This window comes from Anomaloglossus baeobatrachus, chromosome 1 (genome assembly GCF_048569485.1).
Source record: "Anomaloglossus baeobatrachus isolate aAnoBae1 chromosome 1, aAnoBae1.hap1, whole genome shotgun sequence".
Lineage (NCBI taxonomy): Eukaryota > Metazoa > Chordata > Amphibia > Anura > Aromobatidae > Anomaloglossus > Anomaloglossus baeobatrachus.
Genome location: NC_134353.1, coordinates 80390681 through 80406505, shown reverse-complemented (window position 1 = coordinate 80406505; position 15825 = coordinate 80390681). Strand labels below are relative to the sequence as shown.

The 15825-nt window shown below is 46.3% G+C and overlaps 1 protein-coding gene across 1 annotated transcript; it reads right to left on the bottom strand.

Annotated features, from left to right (window-relative positions):
• Positions 1–216: 216 nt before the first annotated feature.
• On the bottom strand, positions 217–11855 carry TMEM128 (transmembrane protein 128). Its single transcript, XM_075333420.1, has 5 exons — positions 11724–11855; positions 10194–10326; positions 6284–6445; positions 5843–5952; positions 217–1444 (listed from the first exon to the last, which is right to left on the bottom strand). The coding sequence occupies exons 1-4, from the start codon at positions 11842–11844 to the stop codon at positions 5853–5855; spliced, it is 516 nt and encodes a 171-aa protein (XP_075189535.1). The 5' UTR covers positions 11845–11855; the 3' UTR covers positions 217–1444; positions 5843–5852.
• Positions 11856–15825: the final 3970 nt, after the last annotated feature.

Below are 15825 nucleotides of genomic sequence, written 5' to 3'. Positions count from 1 at the left end.
AGGATTTTTTTTTTTTTTTTAATTAGTACAGCGAGACAATCAAGAACAGGAGTGTGTGGTTTATACAGAGGCTAAACCAATGTTTAAATTAATTTTGCTCAATATAAAAACATTAAATAGCGCTTCAATACTAAACAGAATAAAAGCCTGGTTACTCGCTGCTACTGCCAATACATGTTACTAAGGCCTCTTTCACACATCAGTATTTTGCATCAGTGTTTCATCAGTATTTGGATGCCAAAACCAGGAGTGTCTCCAAAATACAGGACTGATGTCAGTCTTTCAATTATATAGTTCTTCTCTAAGTTCCACTCCTGGTTTTGCCATACAAATACTGTTGAGACACTGATGCAAAATACTGGTGTGTGAAAGAGGCCTAAGAGTGTTGTTGTAACGTGTTCTTATCAGTAGAAGCTAATCAAAATCATATAATTTACTGCATTATATAAATTTTATAATCATACATCTCATGTTATTCAAGCAGCCCATGTACCTTGATCAACAGCTCCCATCATTAAGCTCCCCAAACTGCATAATCCCCCCACAGGTCACAGAATGTTCCTCACTGTCTCCTAAACAGTATGATCCTTCACAAGCACAAACTACTCACCGAGCCTTGTTCTACCAACTCCCTGGGGCTCCATGAAGCAGGCGCCAACTGATGTCATTGTGCCTGAAGAGCCAAGACTCAGTCACAGGGATCTGATGGCTCCATAGTCAAAGAGTATTAAAATTAGGACCCCTGGAGTGTGAAGAGCGGTATGTGGCTGCGCAGTTTGGCACCAGGCTCCCCCAACTTTTATGGAGAACATCAGTTACCAAGCCCTTTAGTTGTTCTTGTCCAGACTAGGCGAGCCAGAGGGCCAGATGAATTTGCGCAGGTCTACATCAGGGTTTTTTGGGCAATTGAAGAGCTCAAATTTACACTTTTTACTATGCCTACCTTTTTGTGACACCTGACAAACAGATGGCAGATCTGTCAAAAACCTGTGTGGTCCTGGAATATATTGTGTGGATGAAAAAGATGTCTGTATCCCCCCTCTGGAAGTCCAGACCGGGCCACAAGTCATTAGAGATAGCTAATCAATCTTTTTAACCTGTGACACGGTCATGCAAAACCTCCAGTATCTCGCCAACCATGAAAAGCAAATTAAATAAAAATAAAAAGTTATACATTTAGCATTAGGCACTTACAGATCAATACCCATCATTATTATTGAGCAGTGTATACGCCTTGGCTTTCCATCCCTTTACAACATGAACGGCTTTACATTATTCTCAAGTTAATAAACTTTAATAATGGCATAAAGACATACAGGGCGCGGAGCAAAGACATTTCTCAAGGAAGAAACTTCTCAAAAATGTATATACATATATCAGATGAGTGTGGCCGCCTGCAGCACTTCACGCACATCTTCATGCAGCTTGTCATCTAGTAGAAAAGCTAGAGAAAGGAGAGGGGAAAAGAAAGGGATAAGTGTTAATCAAAGTAGAGAATGAGTGGCAGAAATTACATTTATAAAAGGAACCAGTCAGCAGATTTTTCCTATAAAAACTGCAGCCACCATCTTTGGTTATCTTTAATAGGACTCCTACAGCGGCTTCACAACTCCCCTACATGTGTAAGAAAATAGGTTTTACAGTTCCCCTGCACCATCCAGAGAGGTTACAGGAACACAAGAGAGAAAAAAAAAAAAAAAAAAAAAAAAAAAAAAAAAAAAAAAAAGGGTGCTGGCTAGTTTATACAAAAGCAGAATTTGGTGACTGGTAGCCCCGGGTGGGTCTAAGGCTATGTGCCCACGTAGCGTATTTTCATGCAGTTGCGCTGCGATCTGCACCGCAGCGTAACTGCATGCGTCCTGCGTCCCCAGCACAATATATGAAGATTGTGCCTAATCCATGCCCACGTGGCGTATTAGAGCCCAGTGCTTCGGCTGCTGCCGAAGCGCTGCGTTCTAAGAAGTGACATGTCACTTTCATGCGCGCTGCATGCAGTCTCCGCTCTGTCTATGGGAGGGGCTGCATGCAGAGCGCATGAAAAACGGCTTTTCAGTACGCTCTGTTTCTGCAGTGATTTGACGCACATGTGTGCTGTTCAAATCGCTGTAGAAATTTCTGCAGGGACAAAATGCAAAGTGGGCACATAGTCAATGGCTGGAACCATTAGGCTATTACAAAGGCCTAAGTAAGGCTATGTGCGCACTAGAGCTTTTTACCTGCGGATTTACCCGCGATTTGCCCCGGAAATTTCTTGAGAAATGTCTGCAATCTTTGTGCAGACATTTCCCATGAAATTCAATGAGAAAAAAAAAATAGCTGTGCGCACTGTGCGGATTTTTCTCAAGAAAATTTCTTGAGAAAATTTTCTCGAGAAACTTTGAGAAAATGTGCATGTCCATTAATTTCCGCAGGTACCTGCGGTATTCCGGGGGTATTCCGCAGGTAGCAATGATGTGCGGTATACCACCGGAATAGCCGCGAATTACCTGCGGGAATGCTCATCGCTGCCTGCGGTTTTGCAGGAAGCGATGTCATGCCAGGAAGAGGAGGCGGAGCAGAGTAAACACACGTCACACTCCCTGGACGCCGCACAGAAGCACTTCCGTGCGACCTCCAGGTGCCCGTGCAGTCTGTGTCCTGCTCCGGCCTCGCGGCTGCCTGCACTGCAGTGTCAGTGTCTGCCCGCATTGTCAGCAGCCTGTCACGCGGCAGCGCAGGCAGACACTGACATCCTGCAGTGCTGGGAGCCGCGGGGATGACGATCGCTGCTGTCAGGAGGTGAGATCATTACCTGCTGTGACGATCTCCTGCCTCCTGACGTCACCGCGGTCACTGCTGTCTATGCCCGTCTCGCGAGCGGCCCGAGACTGTCACTAGCGGTGACGTCACGGGCTCTCGCGATACTTCTGACAACGCGGCGGGCATAGAAGTCAGTGACAGCGCTGACGTCAGCAGTGCAGGAGATGATCACAGAAGGTAATGATCTCATCTATGCTCCTGATGGCAGCGCTCGTCATCCCCTGCAGTGACCTGGGCTGACCTATTGATGTTAGCTCAGGTCACTGCATTGCTCTCCCAGCCAATGGGGAACATTCTGTTCTTCATTGACTGGGACAGCGACTATGGTATAGATCGCCGTGGGACCCCCCCCTTATTGGATTACGCCGGACGTGGATTGATTGTTCTTTTCAATAAATTGGTTAAAGAGGCTATGTGGGGAGTGTTTTTTCAAATAAAACTTTTTTATTGTCTTTTTAATTATTACTGACTGGGTTGGTGATGTCGGGTATCTGATAGACGCCTGACCTCACCAACCCCAGGGCTTGATGCCAGGTGACATTACACATCTGGCATCAACCCCATATATTACCCCGTTTGCCAACGCACCAGGGCGCGGGATGAGCTGGGGCGAAGCGCCAGGATTGGCACGTCTAATGGATGCGCCACTTCTGGGGCGGCTGCGGCCTGCTATTTTTAGGCTGGGGAGTGTCCAATAACAGTGGACCTCCCTAGTCTGAGAATATCAGACCCCAGCTGTCTGCTTTACCTTGGCTGGTGATCCAATATGGGGGGGGACCGCACGTTTGTTTTAAATTATTTATATAATTTAAAATAACAGCGTGGGGTGCCCACTGTTTTGGATTATCAGCCAAGGTGAAGCTGCCAGCGGTGGTCTGCAGGCTGCAGCCGTCTGCTTTACCCTAGCTGGCTACAAAAAATGGGGGGACCTCACGTCGTTTTTTTTTTAATTATTTATTTATTTTATGGCTAAATACAAGGCTAAGCACCCTTTAGTGCCACATGAAAGTCACTAAAGGGTGCCAGCTTAGAAAATGCAGGGAGGTGGAACATTATATAGGTTTTTCTCATCTATCTATCTATCCATCCCTCCATCTATCTATTCATCTATCCATCTTTCCCTCTATCCATTATCTGTCTATCGATTATCTTTATTATTTATTGCAGGGACAAACCTGCGGCAAATCCGCATGCGGATTTGGTGCGGATTTTTTCCGCAGGTCCGGAAATCTTTCACTGGCAGAAGTTTCTCAAGAAATTTTCTTGAGAAAATTCACATTTCTAGTGCGCACATAGCCTAAGTCTGGAAAGAACTCAACTCTTATCTGCCCAATCAGTGCAGCGGATCACAGTATGGCCAGAAGAGTGTGTGCCATGTCCCCTTTAGCATTTGAGGCTTAAGGCCCTGTCAAACACTCAGATAAATCTTTGGCAGATCTGTGGTTGCAGGGAAATCATGGACATATTGTTCCATTTGTACACAGCCACAAACCTGGCACTGATTGTCCACAATTTCACTGCAACCACAGATCTGCCGCAGATTTATCTCTGTGTGACAGGGCCTTTATGCTAAGGACACACTGGCATTTAGCATCAGATGCGTTATGCTAATGGCCCCCAGCTCCTGCTCTGCTGAGAGTGTGACCGAGTGTCATAGTGTGAGTCCAAGCACAGCTGCAGAGGAGAGGGAGGGACTAATCTCCCTATCTCCTCCATTATCAGCTGATTCAATTATTGCACTTTACTCCGGTGTAATAAGAGTGTGGTGCGATGTTTCTCTCGCACCCATAGAGTTGTACAAGTGCAAGTGAACACCAATGGGATTCCATCCGCAGCATGCTACAATTGTTTTCTTGGTCCGATTAGGACTGGGCTGGAGGTGGGGGTGGGCACATGGTAGTGATCCCATAGAGCAACATTGGTCTAAGTGGCATACGATTTTTTTTTTTTTTTTTTTTGTTTATTGCATACCACTCGCTCCGCTTTACTTGCCGTGTGTCCTTACCATTAGGCCATGTGCGCACGTTGCGTAATTACATGCTTTTACGCTGCGTTCTGCACCGCAGCGTAAACGCATGCGTCCCCAGCACAATCTGTGTAGATTGGAATTGTGCACATTCCATCCGCATGTTGCTTTTTAAAACGCATCTTGCATGCTGTCAAAATGCTGTGCTCTAAAAAGTAACATGTCAATTGTTTTGTGCGTTCTGGATGCTTTCTCCATTCTTTCTATGGGAGAGGCAGCATCCAGAACACAAATTCTGCAGACACCAAACTTTCAGAATGCAGCTTTTCAGCTGCGTTCTAAATCGCACAACCAGTGACTTTATGCTGCGGTGTAAAACACACTAACGTGCGCACATGGCCTTAGTGTCCCACTGATCTGGTTGCAAATTAATAGACTTACTGCATTATCACCAACTTGCAGTGTGGGCGATGCAGTTTCCTGTCAACACGATCTAAAGTGAACCCAGTTTGAGATCACATACACCATTCATCTGTATAGGACCCCATTGTACCTCTATACTAGGGTCACATACTGTGAAAATGCTAGAGGATAAGACCTTTAACCTCTTCACAAAACATGTACTGGGTACGTCGTGGATTGTGTGAGGTTAATCCTTCCTGCCTGCCGTGGGCAGTCCGCGGCGATCTGCGCACATGTCAGCTGATTTCAACAGCTAACATGTGTGCCTGCCAGGCACGAGTGGAGTAGTGTTAAACCCATGCCTATTAACTTCTTACATCTCGCTGTCAATCTGACAGCGAGATTTATCAGCGCACCATCTTAACCAGTGCCATCGGAAGTCATGTGACATGATCACATGACATCCTGTGGTTGCCATGGTAGCACAGGGTCATGTGATGACTCCTGTAGCTATCATGAGTCACTTTGACTGCCGTGTGAGAGAAAAGCAGCTTTTCTCCAGATCTCAGCTGCGTAGCTGTGATCTGGAGAAATGGAAGAGCGATCAGACTGCTGATTGTAATAGTCCCCTAAGGGGGCTAGAGAAAAAAAAAAAAAAAAAATAAATAAATTTACCTTTGAGCACTCAACCAAAGAGTGACACCAGCATTACAGATCCCATGAACTGTGTAAATAATATTGCCGGGGTGAGGAAGGACCAGGCCGACCATAAGGAGACATTGAGGCTGAAGAGAAGACACAAGACAGTAAATACCTTTATGAAGATAGGAATTTCCAGCATCCAGGTTCCAGATTATTTTAAAAAACGAATTTCGTTATTCCAAAATGATTTAAAAGATCATTCCATATGTATAAAAACAAGTGGCAATTATCAAACAGGTACGCGTTTCGGAGGATCACCTCCTTAGTCTGAGACACTTCACACTTCAGTGGGTCCTGCTGATGTCCGTGCACCGGTCAGATTCTTATGGAACTCCAAGTGGGTGAGCTGGTGTTTTTTTCTACAGTAAATAACTATGTCAGAGCTGAGCCAAGGTAATGGCAGGTATTACTCACCAGACTGCTGCGACCAGAAACGACATGACGGCGATGGGGACGAGCCCTGGATGCCGGGCATCGTAATCATTAATCCCACAAAGACACTCCAGATAGATGATACAGTACAGCGTTATGGCCAGACTGACCAACAATGACAGACCCCCGACCGTCAGCCAGACACTGCAACGACAAAGGAGGTCAGCAACCAAGACAGGACAACTAACGAGAAAAGCATTACACAAAGTGAACCCTAAAACACAGAAGGGTTCAACTTATATAACCCAAAGTAGCCCTAATCCTGAGGTGCCGGATAATTAGTTTAGGATATTTTCACCCTTCACATAAAAGCATGTATTCAGGGTTTCAAAAAGGGGAGAGAGAGTGAAGAGAACGAGAGAAAACACACACACACACACACACACCACCAGGGTGGATTTGATTTAAATGTAACTGATTTAAATCATGATTTAAACCACTAGTCAGTAAGGCTTGATTTAAAATCAAAGTTTCTACCTAAACTAGTTCTTGCTACTTTAACATGCAAGTAGATGAAGATTTTTAGAAATCACTTTTTATATTACTTTTTTCTCCCCAGTTTAATGGGTTAATCATTCATATTTGGACACCACTGTTCTGTTGTACTTAGGAAGGAGAAAAATAATCCTGACCTTAATTTAAATAAATTTATTCAACTGAGACAACAACAACATTACAGCATAAGTTATTTGCTTAAACAAACATCCATGTTTGTTAACTAATTTGGCTAATATAATATAATTTTGTTTATATATATATATATATATATATATATATATATATATATATATATATATATATATATATATATATATATATATAATATTATAAGAAACAGACTGTCAGCCCAGCTGACACATGAATAACTTAAATACTACTGTCCCTGCTGTCCTATGTAGCTCACTTGTCGTCATCTTCATCACCATCATCATCTTCTTTGTTCCTATTCATAATCTGGAAAAGAAAAACAAGCTTTCCTGCTTTATTGGGTCCCAACCGATTTCTCAATTTAGAATGAATGAGTCCAAAGGAAGAGAATATTCTTTCAACGCCTGCAGAAGAAGCTACTGCTGTTAAAAGTGAAATCATTACTTGAACAGTCTCTAAATCCAAGCGCTTAAGTGACTTCCACCAGTTTACTGGTGTGACCTTCCTTAAAATATCTTCAGCAAACATATATTTCTTGAATGATTCCCCCTTAGCTCTGAAGTTTATTATAGTTGGCATTAAAGATGGATGATTGCTGGATACCCATGTCATAGCTAACTCCTCTTCCTCAGCACTTAGGTTTTGACCCTGATATTTGATATTGACAATATTTGCCAAAAAATGAGCTGGAGTCAGTGCTTGTCCCATTCGTTTGTTTACTGCTTGTAATTTAATTCTGTCCATGTGTAGTTCTGTTTAAGTGTTCACTCAGTTCCTTCCAAATTTCAACAGCATCCGCAATAAAACAGCTATTTCTGTATTTTGTTTAAAGCTTGAGAGATGGGTTTCAGGAAGCTCAGCATATGTTCAACATTTCTCTTAAGCCCAATGTTGAGGATTTTGGCCGTGACAGTGCCATCTATTTTATCTCGATTTTCTTCACAAAGTGTCATCAGACTAGGCCAGTTTTTGATATACTGCTCAAAACAGTCCACCACAGAGTTCCATCTAACATCTTGTGGGAGCGTTAGCTTGGTTCCACCCATCCTTTTCAGAGCTGCTGCAGCAAAATGATTATTACGGAAGTATTTAGCAATTTCAACAACATTAGCCTTTATTTCTGGAACACTTAAGTCTTTGGCTAAGAGGTGCAGCAAATGAGCACTGCAACCATATGTTATTAGCAGCTTTGTATTCCCTCCCTGCTCTTCTAAATCTCTTCTCATTTTGGATACGTTTGCAGCATTGTCAGTGACAAAACTGCGTACTAGACATTTGAATGTTTGTTCACATGTCGTTATAGCTTTTACTGCCACTTCTTGTAAGTATTCTGCTGTGTGTGCATTTCCTGACGTATCAGTTTGTGCAAGGAAGACTTTACCTTCTTCTGTTGTTATACAAGCACATACAATAGGATCATTGTGGACATTACTCCACCCATCAATACTTAGGTTAACAATTTTACCCTCCAGAGCGGTTGCACATTGCTCCATTTCTCTGTCATACACTTGATCCAGCAGTTTCCCTGCAACATCAGCTCTGCTGGGTGGACTGTATCCTGGTCTCAGTGACTGAACCATATTAATGAAATGTGGGTTCTTAGTCAGACGGAAAGAAGAGTTTGTTGCATAAATAAACTGGGCAATTTTTTCATCAATCAACTCTTTCTAATCTGCTAGTTCTGATCACAAACCCATCTATGGTGGTTCCAGGAGGTAAAGGTTTTTTCTTCCTTTTGGGTGATGGTGATATGTGGCTGTGGGTGTCTGATGATGATGCTGCTGCTGCTAATGAAGCACTATCCTGGATGGATAACTCTGAAACTGTAGAACAGGATGATGGTGATCTTGGAGGTGGATAGTTTCCAGAATCCATGAATTCCCCTAAACAAAAAAAAAAAAAAAAAAAAAGTCAATGCTGTTATTTTATTGTTTATTATACAATTTCTGCTTATTGTACACAACACATCACTGCCCCTGCCCCAAAAGGAATATTTGTTTTTCTTCATACCTGTACCAAATGACAGTAACATGCAGTAATAAGAAATATAATTTCTCACACATGACAGTTCAGTCTTTAGAAATAGGATTCAATAAAAATGTTTACCAACCTGAAGATCCTGCCTGTTCAGAAGTGTTTCTTTGGTCATCTTCATCACCACACTTCTCATGATGTTGCCTCATTCGCGCCACCAGGCCTTGCATCTCCTTGTTGCATCGTTTGCATTTTGCACGCATGCCTGCCTTACCGATAGGCGAAGGAGCTTCATTAAAATATTCCCAAACTGGGTCTCTTTTACGGCCTGCTGCCATTATAAGGAAAGAATGTAATAAACCTCAGATCGTACACACAAACAGATCCAGACTTGTCCGTCTGTGGCTATGCTGCAGTATTGTGCTCAAAGTTTCACTTTCATTTTCTTGTCTGCTTGCCCTTCCTCCTCCTCACACTTAGATTCACATTCTTCTTGTGTTGTGCAGATCTATTCTACTCCAAACAATCAGAAACATATTGTCTAACTTCTTGGACTTGGCACTGGAGGGGTTGATTCTGTATTCATAGGTTTGTAGAACAATAGGATTAAGGTCTTTTTCTCAACTCTGTTCATGTTGTAATATTTTTGCTGTGAAGAAGAGGCTGGGACCACTGCGGAGTCAAATTCAGTTTTGAGAACTGCATAAGTAAAGCGAGCGTCTGTGATAATATAGGAGAGAAACTGCCCACTAATCCTACAGAAACCTCTGGAAGAGCATGGCATTGTGAATGTTACACATATACAGCCTTTATTCTACTGAGTTAAACAACTCAGGTTTATCTCATGATGGAAGAACCTTTGGATGGTGAAATATTTCTCAAAAAGCAGTTTATTGAAAAAAAAAAAAAAAAAAAAAAAAAAGGATTTAAATTAAAAAAAAAATAAAAATAAATCGGTTTTTGATTTTTTAAAAAAAAAAATTGATTTTTTTATACACACACACACACACACACACACACACACACACACACACACTTGCCCTTTATAACCTGTTTTGCAAATCTTTTGGTGGCTGCAGAATGAGGCAAGGCAACTGAGAGCCCATCAGTCAGCCCACTATTCTTCTCAGCTGTATCAGCCAAAAGGGCAAACTCTCAATGAATTAATGAAGATTTTTAGCCCCCAGTGCACTGACAACCAATTTAACAGAGCCACCACCGTTCTGTCAGAAGGAATTGTAATTAGGGCAGTTGCCACAATCTCTCATACCAGCCTTCTTGGATATTTGCGTGAACAACTGGAAAGAAATCCGAGTAGTAAGTCGCCGACACGGCAGCCACAATCCAGAACACAGAATGGGCATTAAATCTGGGCAGACGCTTCTCCTTTTTCTTCTCTTTCTCTATAAAAGACAGAGAGCAATTCAAGACAATTATCTTTGTATCTCAGGATTTGTTTCATTCCAGAAATTTTAGATCTCATTAATTTTTTAAGCTCTTTAGTGGGCACACACACACACACACACACACACACCTCACCACCACATACCCAGAGAAGTTACATATTTTAGTACAAATACAATTTTTGCGAAAATGTACAACTTTCTTCTAGGTTTTAATCAGACAGCACAATGAAAGTACAGAAACTGCTGGTATTGAGGGCTTACTATGCTCCTGTCCACCCTCACAATGCAACTCTGGGGTGTTAGTGGAGTGATATGGCAGCCTGGGGTTAAAGACCCCTCCGTCTGTTGGATAACCCACTGGCTGCACTTCAATGGAGACTGAAAGCTCCAGTATAAGTAACCAAATGGAAGTACAAGACATACGAAGTGCATGAAATCAAATCTCTCCGTAAACATTGTGTAATAAATTAAAATACATTTCTTTTTAAAATTTATTACACAATGTTTACGGGGCGAGATTATTAATATATCTCAATATATATATATATATATATATATATATATATATATATATATATATATATATATATATATATATATATATATGATCAGTAATAATGGAGGAGATGAAGGGGTCTGTGTATTAGGCCTCAGTTACATTGTACACCCACGGCTCAGTCAGATCATGAGACCCCCAGCGTGGCCAGAAGGCGCAGCTGTAATATGGACACACAATATGGCCACCATACAGTCCAGTAATAAGCCCCTGGCCGGTCACAGGTGTAGTGATCTGAGGAGCAGCACCATCAGGTCCGGAATAATCTGACCTGTAGGTCTCATGCTGCCTGCTCCTGGTTGTCGGTGGGGCGGAGCCTGCTGATGATTGACAGTTCCACCCCACAGCACAGGTGAGGCCACATCCAGGGGAAGCATTACCTGTGCAACATCAGAGGAGCACAGGGATCAAAGCTGGTCAGACCAGCAAGTCCATCACCGCCCTCCGAGCCTAGGGGACCGGACATTTAGGAACTGCCCTATAACATAATCCCTCCGCCCTTTAGGTTATTAGGACGCAAAGTGCAGAGTTCCTCCATTTTACAACCACTTATTTGCAAACATAAGAAAACCTTATTGATGATCTGAGTCATACACCAGTTTCCTGTTTATACACAGGAGCAAAGCAAAGCAAAGCTGCAGTGTAAAGCACGGGGGAGGCACAGAGCCTGGCACCGGACGTGGAGAGCAGAGTAGGCGGGCATACACTCCAAGTGAGGAGGAAGGAGACATAATGACTAAACAGCAGCTCACACATGAAACTTCGCACCGTCCGGTCACTGATATACACTGAAAGCTGTCTGAAGAACCACAAGTCACAGCCTGCCCTGCCTACACACCGCCATCTTCGGCCTCGGCCTCTCCCTGAGCTGCTGCCTCCTCTTCCTCCTTCTCCGGCGGCCGCTGCACCCCGCGAAGCCTCAGCTCCTGCTCCACTCTTTCCTCTAACGTCGCCGCCATCTTGACAGATCACCTGTCCGGAAGTGACGACTTAAAAAGCGTCCAGCGCGTGCAGTTACCAGGGCAACCGACCAGGGCGGGGCCCGTGCTCAGCTGATGGGACGAGGCCGGGTCCCCGCTGCAGTCCGTGCTGATGGCCGCAGCGGTCACCGGGGGGGGCTGGGAGGAGGTCACTGATCCCAGGCGAGAGGCTCAATCACTCACAATAAGGCCTCGTTCACACCAGCAAATAAATCGCACCAGTACACTCAGTCCAGTGTTAGTCAGTGAGGCAGAGCAGACCTGCCTGTCTTCTCACCTGTATTCGGGGTGAGAAAAACCTCGCAGCATTCTGAGTATGGCGGTGTAAACTGAACGAGAGCCGCCAATGCAAGTCTATGGGTGCGAGAAAAATACGGACGGCAACCTGTATGGGGTCCATTTTTTAAGGGTACAGAGAGCCACTCCCCATGAACATCCCAAGACAGCCCAGTGCCCCCATAGTGTTCCCACAAAAGAGTGTCCCCCATAGTGATCCCACAACAGAGTGCCCCCCATAGTGATCCCACAACAGAGTGCCCCCATAGTGATCCCACGATAGAGTGCCCCCCATAGTGATCCTACGACAGAGTGCCCCCCCATAGTGATCCCACGACAGAGTGCCCCCCATAGTGATCCCACGCCAGAGTGCCCCCCATAGTGATCCCACGACAGAGTGCCCCCCCATAGTGATCCCACGACAGAGTGCCCCCCCATAGTGATCCCACAACAGAGCGCCCCCATAGTGATCCCACAACAGAGCGCCCCCATAGTGATCCCACGATAGAGTGCCCCCCATAGTGATCCTACGACAGAGTGCCCCCCCATAGTGATCCCACGACAGAGTGCCCCCCATAGTGATCCCACGCCAGAGTGCCCCCCATAGTGATCCCACGACAGAGTGCCCCCCCATAGTGATCCCACGACAGAGTGCCCCCCCATAGTGATCCCACAACAGAGCGCCCCCATAGTGATCCCACAACAGAGCGCCCCCGTAGTGATCCCATGATAGAGTGCCCCCCATAGTGATCCCACGACAGAGTGCCCCCCCATAGTGATACCACGACAGAGTGCCCCCCCATAGTGATCCCACGACAGAGTGCCCCCCATAGTGATCCGACGACAGAGTGCCCCCCATAGTGATCCCACAACAGAGTGCCCTCCATAGTGATCCCACGACAGAGTGCCCCCCCATAGTGATCCCACGACAGAGTGCCCCCCCCATAGTGATCCCACGACAGAGTGCCCCCCATAGTGATCCCACGACAGAGTGCCCCCATAGTGATCCCACGACAGAGTGTCCCCCCATAGTGATCCCACGACAGAGTGCCCCCCATAGTGATCCTACAACAGAGTGCCCCCCCATGGTGATCCCACAACAGAGTGCCCCCCATAGTGATCCCACAACAGAGTGCCCCCCATAGTGATCCCACGACAGAGTGCCCCCCATAGTGATCCCACAACAGAGTGCCCCCATAGTGATCCCATGATAGAGTGCCCCCATAGTGATCCAAGACAGAGTGCCCCCCATAGTGATCCCACGACAGAGTGCCCCCCATAGTGATCCCACGACAGAGTGCCCCCATAGTGATCCCACGACAGAGTGCCCCCCATAGTGATCCCACGACAGAGTGCCCCCCCATAGTGATCCCACAACAGAGTGCCCCCCATAGTGATCCCACGACAGAATGCCCCCCCATAGTGATCCCACGACAGAGTGCCCCCTCCCATAGTGATCCCACGACAGAGTGCCCCCCCATAGTCATCCCACGACAGAGTGCCCCCCATAGTCATCCCACGACAGAGTGCCCCCCTTAGTGATCCCACGACAGAGTGCCCCCCCATAGTGATCCCACAACAGAGTGCCCCCATAGTGCCCCCCATAGTGATCCCATGACAGAGTGCCCCCCATAGTGATCCCACAACAGAGTGCCCCCCATAGTGATCCCACGACAGAGTGCCCCCCATAGTGATCCCACGACAAAGTGCCCCCCATAGTGATCCCACGACAGAGTGCCCCCCCTAGTGATCCCACAACAGAGTGCCCCCCATAGTGATCCCAAAACAGAGTGCCCCCCATAGTGATCCCATGACAGAGTGCCCCCCCGTAGTGATCCCACAACAGAGTGCCCCCCCATAGTGATCCCACAACAGAGTGCCCCCATAGTGATCCCATGATAGAGTGCCCCCCCATAGTGATCCCACAACAGAGTACCCCTTCCCATAGTGATCCCACGACAGAGTGCCCCCCCATAGTGATCCCACGACAGAGCGCCCCCTCCCATAGTGATCCCACGACAGAGTGCCCCCTCCCATAGTGATCCCACGACAGAGTTCCCCCCCCCATAGTGATCCCACGACAGAGTGCCCCCCCGTAGTGATCCCACGACAGAGTGCCCCCTCCCATAGTGATCCCACTACAGAGTGCCCCCCCCATAGTGATCCCACGACAGAGTACCCCCCCATAGTGATCCCACGACAGAGTGCCCCCCCCATAGTGATCCCACGACAGAGTGACACTCTAAACTTCTCAAGATAGCGTGCCCCCAATCATCCCACTACAGATTGTCAAGGGATGTCTATGGGGGCAGAGTTCATTCTTTCATAATCATCCCATAATCATCCCACAACAGAATGCCACCCATAATGATCCCATGACAGAATGACCCCCAAAATCATCCCACAAAACAGTGCCCTCCATAATCATCCCATGACAGAGTGTCCCCCAAACATCCCACGATACAGTGCCCCATAATCATCCCACAACAGAGTGCCCCCCATCTAAGAGAGTGCCCCTAAATAACCCAAGACAGACTGCCCCTGTAAATGTGACGCCCTGGGCAAGCCAGGGGTCACAGGTCACAACACCACAAGCACCCCACATTCCCTGTAGGAACACCAAGGTCAGAACACAAATCCTTGTTGCCTTCCTCCAGGGGCTGATGTTCACACCAGGGGGTGGGCCAGGCGGTTGGCTCCGCCCACCAAGGAGTTCACAGCCCTGGAGGCGGGAAAACCAGGCAGTTAAGCTAGGGAAGTGAAGGAGTGAAGAGATCAGTTTAGGGAGAGTGAGAGTTAGGGTGGAAACACATCTATGCGAGTAAAATCGGTCCGACTGGGCTGAAAAATACTCGGCTGATTTTAGTTCACGTTAGGTGCGAGTGCAACGCAAGTGCGATGCTTTTTGCTCGCGTGTGTGTTGCGATTGCGATGCTAGTTTCATGCAACATCTTAATTAGATAAAAGCTATTACACATGTGTCATTTAATTAACCTATGGGAATGTGCTGTCACATTCATCTAATGTGAGAAGTTACTGCCACACTCGCAAATGTGAACGGTGGTGTGCGTGTGTGATGCTACTTTTAATCCCCTTCCATAGGAAATCATTGGGACAAATGGTGCGAGAAACTCGCAAAAAAGCAGCATGCTGCAATTTTTTTCTCAGTCCGATTTGGACTGAGAAAAAAATCGCAGATGAGAGCTGAATCATTCACTAACATGTTTCCGATTTCAATGCGAGTTTTTCTCGCATTGCTCTACTGCGAGAAACTCGCAAGTGAGAAGCAGCCCTTAAGAGTGAAGTGGTAGAGGAGCAAGAGAGAGGAGTAAAGAGTAGAAGAAAAGTGACAGTTTGTAAGCCTGAAGTTGGTCCGGGTGTGTGCCCCGGACTGAGACAGCAAGGTTGACAGACGGCGGTGACCGTCTGCAGGAGAGGCTGCTTGGAGGTTGCCGGAAGGACCGTGGACGGGTGGTGGCCCGGCGGTACCGGAGCGGTATACGAAGAGCAGTCAGCACCATTGGCAGGGGCCTTTCGGATCCCGGCAAGGCTAGGAGTCGCCATAATTTGCCAAATCCGTCAGTGAAGGGGACCTCCGGGTCTCCCAGCAGCAAAGTCCCGATTGAAGGCAACAGTCCGACCGTGAAGGGGAGACACCGCCACCGCCAAGGCACCAGTTTCCCA